The sequence below is a fragment of the Mobula birostris genome, chromosome 4 (genome assembly GCF_030028105.1).
Source record: "Mobula birostris isolate sMobBir1 chromosome 4, sMobBir1.hap1, whole genome shotgun sequence".
NCBI lineage: Eukaryota > Metazoa > Chordata > Chondrichthyes > Myliobatiformes > Myliobatidae > Mobula > Mobula birostris.
Window position 1 is genome coordinate 49,891,366 of NC_092373.1, and position 11,170 is coordinate 49,902,535.

General features: G+C 40.5%; 1 protein-coding gene across 1 annotated transcript in view; it reads left to right on the top strand.

The window, feature by feature from the left end:
• The window catches only part of pex5la (peroxisomal biogenesis factor 5-like a), a 178,381-nt gene extending 168,050 nt beyond the window's left edge, over positions 1-10,331 (top strand). Inside the window, exons 13-14 of the mRNA XM_072254557.1 lie at positions 1,668-1,825; positions 9,865-10,331. Of these exons, the coding sequence (XP_072110658.1) occupies positions 1,668-1,825; positions 9,865-10,063 (357 nt within the window). The 3' untranslated portion in view covers positions 10,064-10,331. The remainder of the gene's footprint in view (positions 1-1,667; positions 1,826-9,864) is intronic.
• Positions 10,332-11,170: the final 839 nt, after the last annotated feature.

The window sequence follows — 11,170 nt, forward strand, 5'->3', positions numbered from 1 at the left end:
GTGATCTGATTAAAACAATCAATATTCTGAGTGGATTTCCTTCAGTGGGGTATTCAGGTCTAGGAGGCAGCTCCCTTAAGACAGAGGTTAAGAAGGATTTTTCCTCTCTCTCAAAAGATTGTGAATCTTCAGGTTTCTATGGCTTAGACCTGCACAGCAGTCATGTCACTGCATTCAAAGTGGAGACTGACAAACAGTTACAAGGGAGACGAGGGGAGAGAGTAGGGCGGTGGAATGGTGTTGAGGGCAGGATTGGATGAGCTGTCATATTGAATGGTGCAGGGGCTGATTGGCCAAATCCTTCTCCTGTTTCTTAAGTTAGTGAGTAATGTGGCGTCCTAACTAGGGTATGTCAGTTTAAGTAATTAATTCAGTATACAAAAAAGGAAAGTAAGATTGGACTAAGAGACAGACAAAAAGTAGTTGAAGAATGTTACGTTTGAATACTCCAGCAATAGTTATAAATCAGAAATGATGCTGCACATCTCAATCCAGGACATACAGTAAATAACACTTGTTACATAGTTTAAAAAGAATCATGAGCTAATAATAGATTTGACCTAACCGTCTGGCGTGATTAATTCCTATGTATTCAGCATGAAGTATCTGCACACTGTTCTGGTTTATTTCATTACAAGTTCCTGAGTATGAAACTTTTTTTAAAATGGAATTTTGGGGAGAGTAAAATGCGACAGCAACTTCTCAATTTCTGTGCATAACTGTAATTGTACAGTTAGTGAAAGTTGGTGGTACAATTCTCACAGAATTAAGTATTCTAGTCTCATTACGGCTAAATCTCATAGAATGCAAACTTTTTCCAGCAATGATGGAAGTTTTCACCTAAGTGTTCTTCCTTCTCGACTCACAGTATCTTGAAAAAGAACATTCATGTCTTGTACAGTGGTGTACTCCTAGCCCATTTTCTTTTCCTATCCTTGCACTGATATTTTAGATTAAAATATCAATGTCATTTTGAAAGTGCCATGAAATAAGTCACTTAAAAGTGCAAATTTACCTCCAGTCACAATTACTGCATGGTAATCTTGGCAACTGCAGTGCAAATTGTTCATTCATTTAACTACCAAAGAAACTGCTCTGAAAATTGATTTTATTGATAGTGCAGTCAGCACTTCTGGGAGATCCCTGAGCAGAATCTGCTGCTCAGTGAGATTATGGGTGACTTGCGGCCTAATTCCATACACTTGATACCTATTATTCTCAAATATCTACCAAATATTTAAAACAGTAATTAATTTAGTATTAATTGAAATTTGTGGAAGACTGCCAGATGACTCTGCTGGTAAGCACTTTGACTCTAATTTTTGCACAGTACTTGCACACAGTAATTGATAACTACCCAAGGTGCAAGGTTAAATCTCTAAGTGTTGCTGGAATGTTTAAAAACAAGTGGAATTATATTTAGTAAGTAATTTCAAGGTCACTATCTTGAAGTATGCACTATTCTTATGCAAAATTTTCTGCATTAAATGTTAGTTATTATGTTATTTATTCTAATTAAATACAGATAAAATAAAAGGGATGCAGTGAGAAGGTACTCTCTGCATTCCCTTTTATGTGAATGTTCCCAGTTGGGTTTTTTTTTGGCTCAAAATGAAATACAACATAGAATGAAGATGACTCTTAAGATTTTTTTTCATATTTCCAAGGATTATTTATTGTGGAATCGCCTGGGAGCCACTTTGGCAAATGGAGATCGGAGTGAAGAGGCTGTTGAGGCTTACCAAAGGGCTTTGGAAATTCAACCTGGCTTCATCCGGTCAAGGTACAATCTGGGAATCAGTTGCATAAACCTGGGAGCTTACAAGTAAGGACAACATTGTTTTTCAGTAATTTTGTTAACTGGTAAAGGAGTTTCAGTATTTTTTTTATTCTTGCAACCAAGGGAAAGCATTTCTACAATTTATTCTTTTCTTTTACAAAATTGCTAAGAAACTAAGGCAGATCTTATGATTGCTTCTCATAATGAGACTGCCAACTTGTTAGAAAATTTGTACAAATTTGTAAAATTTAGTAAGATAGCAGCAGGGAAATCTGAATATATTCTTACAGTACTATGAAGAAAAATTTGTAACCTTGGTTGGAAGTAAGTTATTTTGCAGTAAATGCTGTTGAGTATTTATACATGAGCTAACCATCAAATAAAATTCATTTATATCGTGCTTTTGACAACCTTAGGAAGTCCCATTGAAATGGAGACACTGTTGTAATCCTAGATTTTATTGTAACAGTATGCTGTGTCATATTAAGGTTCTGAAAAACTGGGGGGGAAAAAGCTAATGACCAGAAAACATTGGGAGTAGTAGTTTAAGAATAATTATCAGTCAGGAAACCAGGGACAGCTCCATGATCTTTGTAACGATCACCTGAGAAGAGCCTTGGGGCTTTGGTTTCACATGTAAAAGTAGCGTTACGTACAGAGTAGTGTTCCCTCTCCTCTCCATCAAGATCCAGGTCTGGTTCATGTGCTGAAATCCGTTGAAATGGGTTTGAGTTCCAGAACTTCACTGGGGTAAGGGATCTAAATGTGAACCACAGATTAACCTTGATTCTGATCAATTTAAATTACTAAGAATGCAAACTGTATCCGTAATCGATATTAAGACTGGACATGTACCTTAACCACGTAAAATACAAAGTAACATTTTGGAACAAAGATGCCTTTCGAGCTTCTGAGGAAATCTTATTCAGTTTATTATAGACAAGCAATTCTCGCCTGAATATTTAGTTTAGGTATTGATTTGTTTTGCCTGCCGTAAGAAAGATCGTAGGTCATAACAAGCTGCCAGCAGCCATGACCTTATTGAATGGCGGAGCAGGCTCGACGGGCCAGATGGCCTACTCCTGCTCCTATTTCTTATGATCTTACGTAGTCACCAGACTCACTCTTGATCGATGTGATGGCAAACTCACCTCTAGCAGACATGTCAGTGTGAACTTGTGCCTGAAGCTTCCTAGTCAGAAGTAGAGAGACCTTGCACAACTTAATGCTGTCACAAAGTTAGGCCAAATCAAACACTTCCTATGAAACAGTAGGGAAAAATACTGCCAGAAGGCGAACCACATCCTGGGGCAGCGACAGGCTTCTAAATAGCCAAGTATTTTCAGTGTCCCCAGATTCAGAAACATGACATTATTCAAAAAAAGAAAATTGTAAGTGATTAGAAATTTAAGAAATCAAACTGAATACTTGTTTGTTCTTCATTTTTAAAAAAAGTGTATTTAAATTCAATTCAGGAAACAAGCAGTACCTTTTTTCTTCATAGAAATGAACAGACGTACTGATTCCCCAACAGGATTAATCTGCTGCAAGTTTGCACTTTGACATTGGACTCCAATGTCAGACGCTAATATGCAAAGACTCACTCACAATTTCCCAGCAACTTGCAGCCAACTAATTCAGCCTTTTTGCACAAAGCCTTATTATCTTGCCTGAAATATCTTAAGTAGTCTCAGTAGAAGCCTCAAATAAGGGCAAATAGTCCATGAGCCAGGACCCCAAATTTGGGCCACCGGTAGCAGCTGGGGGGAATAATTCTTATAGTGATTTTTGGCAAGGTATACACCCCTAGTGCTAGAAAATATGTGATAGCATTGCAGTGGTGATAGTTTTCTGTGAGGGGGACTGGGAGTTGCTCCTCCCTGCTCTAAGAACCATGATCTCATGGTGCTTTGCCTATGATAAGATGAATTATGCCAGGTACCTGTCCCCTTACTTTGCTCAGATGATGAATCTCCCAGAGAAGAATCCCTCTGTGTATGCGGCCTTCAAGACAGGCCAATTCTCAGTGCAGCTGTCAAGTAACAACCCCTTTGGGCAGATCCCTGTGGACCAGGCTATTGAAGCCACAGTGAACAAAGGCGCACAGACTCCTGGAGACACATCATGGTTCAGCGTGAATGCTGGAGTTATCAAGTGTTACTACATAACAGCTGAGCACCGCAGTGCATTCCTGGGACAGTTAAGGGAGATGGTGCAAGGCAACAAATCAGAGCTTTGTCATGCGGAGCTACAGCGGCCAAGAATCCAGAAAGAGGAGGAAGCAGTTTCAGCAGTGGTTAGCCTCATATATGAATGGGTCAACCCATTTGCAGAGAAGCGGGACCTCATTAGCATCTCTACGGCAATGGCAGCCCCCAAAGACATTGGCTCCGACCTGATGAAGGCATGTGAGATTGGTGAGCAATGCTATGCAACCTTCAAGGATGAGAGACTAGAGGAAGACCCACCAGCAAAGAAATTCCATGACCCAATGAAAACATTCAGTGGTATGTGTATGTGTAACAAAGGTTCTGAACTTAAAGAGGGGTAACTTTGAAGGTATGAGACGTGAATTAGCTAAGATAGACTGGCAAATGACACTTAAAGGATTGACGGTGGATATGCAATGGCAAGCATTTAAAGGTTGCATGGATGAACTACAACAATTGTTCATCCCAGTTTGGCAAAAGAATACATCAAGGAAGGTAGTGCACCCGTGGCTGACAAGAGAAATTAGGGATAGTATCAATTCCAAAGAAGAAGCATACAAATTCGCCAGAGAAAGTGGCTCACCTGAGGACTGGGAGAAATTCAGAGTTCAGCAGAGGAGGACAAAGGGCTTTATTAGGAAGGGGAAAAAAGATTATGAGAGAAAACTGGCAGGAAACATAAAAGCGGACTGTAAAAGCTTTTATAGATACGTAAAAAGGAAAAGACTGGTAAAGACAAATGTAGGTCCCCTGCAGACAGAAACAGGTGAATTGATTATGGGGAGCAAGGACATGGCAGACCAACTGAATAATTACTTTGGTTCTGTCTTCACTAAGGAGGACATAAATAATCTTCCAGAAATAGTAGGGGACAGAGGGTCCAGTGAGATGGAGGAACTGAGCGAAATACATGTTAGTAGGGAAGTGGTGTTAGGTAAATTGAAGGGATTGAAGGCAGATAAATCCCCAGGGCCAGATGGTCTGCATCCCAGGGTGCTTAAGGAAGTAGCCCAAGAAATAGTGGATGCATTAGTGATAATTTTTCAAAACTCATTAGATTCTGGACTAGTTCCTGAGGATTGGAGGGTGGCTAATGTAACTCCACTTTTTAAAAAAGGAGGGAGAGAGAAACCGGGAAATTATAGACCGGTTAGCCTAACGTCGGTGGTGGGGAAACTGCTGGAGTCAGTTATCAAGGATGTGATAACAGCACATTTGGAAAGCGGTGAAATGATCGGACAAAGTCAGCATGGATTTGTGAAAGGAAAATCATGTCTGACGAATCTCATAGAATTTTTTGAGGATGTAACTAGTAGAGTGGATAGGGGAGAACCAGTGGATGTGGTATATTTGGATTAGAAGGCTTTTGACAAGGTCCCACACAGGAGATTAGTGTGCAAACTTAAAGCACACGGTATTGGGGGTAAAGTATTGGTGTGGGTGGAGAGTTGGTTAGCAGACAGGAAGCAAAGAGTGGGAATAAACGGGACCTTTTCAGAATGGCAGGCAGTGACTAGTGGGGTACCGCAAGGCTCAGTGCTGGGACCCCAGTTGTTTACAATATATATTAATGACTTGGATGAGGGAATTAAATGCAGCATCTCCAAGTTTGCGGATGACACGAAGCTGGGTGGCAGTGTTAGCTGTGAGGAGGATGCTAAGAGGATGCAGGGTGACTTGGATAGGTTGGGTGAGTGGGCAAATTCATGGCAGATGCAATTTAATGTGGATAAATGTGAAGTTATCCACTTTGGTGGCAAAAATAGGAAAACAGATTATTATCTGAATGGTGGCCGATTAGGAAAAGGGGAGGTGCAACGAGACCTGGGTGTCATTATACACCAGTGATTGAAAGTGGGCATGCAGGTACAGCAGGCGGTGAAAAAGGCGAATGGTATGCTGGCATTTATAGCGAGAGGATTCGAGTACAGGAGCAGGGAGGTACTACTGCAGTTGTACAAGGCCTTGGTGAGACCACACCTGGAGTATTGTGTGCAGTTTTGGTCCCCTAATCTGAGGAAAGACATCCTTGCCATAGAGGGAGTACAAAGAAGGTTCACCAGATTGATTCCTGGGATGGCAGGACTTTCATATGAAGAAAGACTGGATGAACTGGGCTTGTACTCGTTGGAATTTAGAAGATTGAGGGGGGATCTGATTGAAACGTATAAGATCCTAAAGGGATTGGACAGGCTAGATGCAGGAAGATTGTTCCCGATGTTGGGGAAGTCCAGAACGAGGGGTCACAGTTTGAGGATAGAAGGGAAGCCTTTTAGGACAGAGATTAGGAAAAACTTCTTCACACAGAGAGTGATGAATCTGTGGAATTCTCTGCCACAGGAAACAGTTGAGGCCAGTTCATTGGCTATATTTAAGAGGGAGTTAGATATGGCCCTTGTGGCTACGGGGGTCAGGGGGTATGGAGGGAAGGCTGGGGCGGGGTTCTGAGTTGGATGATCAGCCATGATCATAATAAATGGCGGTGCAGGCTCGAAGGGCCGAATGGCCTACTCCTGCACCTATTTTCTATGTTTCTAAGAGAGAAGTGAAATCAAATGGGAGGGCGATCATCTTGAAAGCAGACAGGTCTTTGGTTGGACACATCATAGTGATGGCACAAAGGCACAGTCTACGTATGGAGAATATCCTTTCTCATCCCCTTGGACCATTGCCCTGGGCCCTGACCACACCAGAAGGATTGCTGAGAAAGACAAATAAAGCTACTTTAGCCACAACCTTACAGAAAAATGTAGCAGTAGAACAGCAACTCCCAGGAAACTCTGCTACAGTGGTTGATGGAATGAACTTGGTCCAAAGAGTGAAAGGTGATCAAGTTACTTTCAGAGATGTTGCCACAACAGTTCTGTGTATGGCTCTGAGAGAAGGCAGTCAGAGTAGCAGAATAGATGTTGTGTTCGACACATACAAGGAGAACTCTATCAAGAATAGTGAAAGATCTCTATGGGGTGAAGAGACTGGTCATGAGTTGCAAGTATCACAGGCACACAAATGGTGAGGCAGTGGAGGAGCTTCCTGACCAAAGACAGTAACAAAAATAGTCTCATTAGCTTCATAGTCCATGAATGGAGGAAGGTGGAGTACAGAGCAAAGCTACAGGAGAAGATTCTGTATGCAACTGTGAATGACAAATGTTACAGACAGTGAGGAGGTGTCAGCTCTTCAGTGTCAACAAGAAGCAGATGGCCGCCTACTTCTCCATGCTGCCTATGCCACAAGAGAGGGATACCAATCTGTGGTGATCTGCTCAGAAGACACAGATGTCTTTATCGTGTCTTTAGCATTTTGTGCCAAGACTGAGGCCCCATTGTTCCAGAAGTGTGGCACTAGAACCCATACAAGGCTTGTAGTCATCTGGAAGGTTGCTGCCACTGTTGGCATAGAGGTTTGTAGGGCCCTCATCGGCTTGCATGCATATACAGGATGTGACACTGTAAGCACTTTTGCAGGCAAAGGGAAGATAAGTGCTCTCAAACTTCTGACCAGCAATAGGGAAACTCAGGACACATTCTTAGAGTTGGGTCAGGAATGGGACCTCTCCCCAGAACTGATGGACAAACTGGAGGCATTTACATGTCTCCTGTATGCCCCAAAAGCATCGACCACCAAGGTCAATGAGCTCAGGTATCACCTTTTCTGTGCCAAAAAACATGAGGTCGAAAGTTATCAGCTCCCACATGCAAGGACTGCTTAACAAAATATGCACAGTGAGCCAACTGCCAGGCTGGTATATGGAGAAGAACACACAATTGCCGAGCCCTGCTGGCAGAGGATGGAAGATGGAGAGAGAAGGGGAAGCTGAACAGTTGGTGGTGCACTGGATAGAAGGCCAGCCAGCACCTGATGCCGTCCTGGATCTACTGGCCTGTAACTGTTCAAAAAAATGTTCGCGCCCCAGATGTATGTGCGTTGCAAGTGGCCTCAGGTGTACTGACATGTGTAGACTGGCAGACTGTGTAACCAGGCATCCACCTTAGAGAGTGTGGAAAGTTCAGATGAAGATGTGGAAGACTTGGAAAATTATTATGATTATTAATAGGTTATGAAAGTATGGAAAAAAAGTACGGAAAGCAATCTTTGATTAAATATATTCATTTTACAAGCAAATGGAGGCTAGGTTATGGCCGTGTGGAACCCCACATTTGAATTATTGTACTGTAATCCTATATGCTATGACAAAAGCTTAAGATTGTTTTGATTTGATATAACAATATGGAAAATATCATGACATTGATAAAACTCCAGAAATCTCTTCAAATGAGGTTTTTCACCTTTTGCGGGGGTGGGGTAACATTTTCTGCTGTACTGATGTTGATATGGAATATATACAAGAAGTGATTACTTACTTGAAGTAATAAAGCTACCACTGGTATATGCTATCACATATTTTCTAACTTCTGAGATGTCTACCTTGCCAAAAATCACTATAAGCATCATTCCCCTCAGATGGTACTGACCAACCCTACTGGCTCACAGACTAAAAGAAATATGGGAAATGCTCAGTAGGTCAGACAGTATCTGTGGAAAGAACAAAAGGGTAAACATTTTAGGTGAGTATTCTAAAGCTAGGATATTAATCAGCTTTTCCATCAAATATATTGGGCTTGAATCTTGATGGTATATGTTAACCGTTTGTGACAAGTGGGTCATATTTAGCTGTGCAGTTACTGGCAAATTCTATATGGTGAATCTGGCAGTACACTCCTCTGCTAAAATACACAGAATCTGCTCACTATTCTTGCACAAAGTTGACCCAACACAGAATCTACAACCTAATTCATGACAAAGGAGATCTCAAATGTGAGGGAGAAAACTATTTAAAACAAAGATGGCAATTTGCTTATTATGTATTCACAATGTTCTTGGGTGATTTTATTTTTGCAATTTGTTTATACACTTTAAATGCTTCGCAATATCAGGGATATTTAAATTTTTAGCAAAAAAGATGATTATCTGAAATATAATCGATACATTATTACCTACCTATGATTCAATTTGGGGGATAAAAAGGGATAAGCATAGGGATGTTAAACATCAGAGATTCCGTTGAATTGCTAAACCAACAGGAATGCAATATAAAGAGTTACAGACATCCCACCTCTCCCGGAACTTCCGGGAGTCTCCTGCATATTAATAGTGGCTCCCTGATGCCCGAAAATTATATACAATATCACGGAAATCAATTTTTTGAGAGCGAGCGAGAGAAAAGCAAGCGAGAGCGCGCCATTGCAGAGTGTTCCAAAAAAATATAAAACATACGTCACCCCAGACTACACTAAAGTGTACCTCTGCCTAATAGGGGTCAAAAATAATGACAATGTTGCTCGCTGCACTGTTTGCAACAGTGACTTTTCTATTGCCCATGGTGGGTTAGGACTGTAAAAGACATGTTGAGGTGAGTTTAACTGGTGTCATTTGTTCATTAGCATAGCTAACGTTATTTAAACTAGCTGGCCAGCTGCTAAGGAGCTACTCTATTGCAGACATCCCACCTCTCCTGGAAGTCTCCTGCAAATTGATGGTGCTACCTCCCTGAAATGAGTTTTTGCAGGGTGGGATGTCTGGAGTTACTATGATAAAACATTGTAAATATTGCATCTCATTCTTAATATTTGTATTTTGAGCCTAGTTTATAATAACAGCACTAATTATTTTGATATATTTACCCTCATTAAGATAACTCATCCATTGGGAAATGCATCATGTTGTTGAGCCAAAGACTGTGTTACCATATATTTAGGAGAATTTACATGCCTAACAATTGTCAAATTAAAAACAGCATGTAAAATATACAAATTTATTGTAGTAATTAGCTTCTGGAATAACAGTTTATTTAAAACTTTGTATTTCAAACAGAGAAGCTGTCAGCAATTTCCTTACAGCTTTGAACTTGCAGAGGAAGAGTCGAAGCACACAATTCTGCCACCAGTTTATTTCGGGCAGCATCTGGACAGCTGTCAGGATAGCACTCTCCCTGATGGACCAGCCGGAGCTCTTCCATGCAGCCCATGTGGGAGACCTTGACACCTTATTGAAAGCCTTTAATTTGGACTGATCTGTATTCTGTCATAGATTAATGATTATACCAGATACATAAAGCATACTTTGCATTTACCTGGAAATCTCAAGCATATTGTCAAGATTTTTACAGTTAATTAAGAATGGGATTTTTCATGGTGAATAACCCATTTCCTAAACACTATCCAGTGGTTTTGCCATCATTTTGGAACAAAAGTCTAAATTTGGATTTAAAAAATTTCAACCTAATGTTATGCAGTCTATCATTTTAACATACAGTTTCTGGGTGGTGGAATAAAATTAGTTTTGTGATAGCATGATATATGCTACATTCTCATTTAGAATATTCAATATATGTTAAATTCTTCATTGCTCATAGACTTCATTAACAATTTATTGTCCGGCCCTAATTGGCTGAACTAGGGAGACAGTTAACAGGTGCATTTGATTTGCACACAGGTACCTTTCCTTCCCTTAAGGATGTAAGTGAACCAGATTTTTTTAACATAACTAATCAATTAATTTTTTAAAATCTGGTTTTAAACTCCCCCAGTTGCTATGGGAGATTTTAACTCAGGTCAGGATTACTGGTCTCTTGTTAAGATCCAGTAAATTAACCTCCAAGGTACAGTAGAAGTTTTACGTTTTCCCACTGGACACTTGTGTATTTCAGCAACAAATTGAATAATATTGGAAAGCCGTCTCAATAACAAAAGGCAAAAGTTAGAGAAAAACATGCAGTGTCAGAGAGAGTATCTGAAGCAAGTACAATAGAAACGTAAAAGAGAAGTACAGCCTAGAGGGATACAAGCCAAACACAGGCAAATGGGATTAGTTTAGTTTGGCAGCTTGGTCAGTACTGACAAGGTGGGCCAAAGGACCTGTTTCTATGCTGTATTACTCTATGATTCCAAACCATTTGCTGGAAAGTAGTCTTGTGCATCTTACTCTTCTATCTATCCACCCAATGAGTAGATACCAAGTATTGCTACTTTAATGGATGAAATGAAATCATAATATTCAGTGGCCCAAAAATTAAATTTGGTTCTCTTTCAGGATAGATGTAGGAAAGGTTAACCAACTGAAGACAAAATCAATAGATTTTTAGGCATTAATGAACAAGGAGACGTGGGATTCTTGTCCT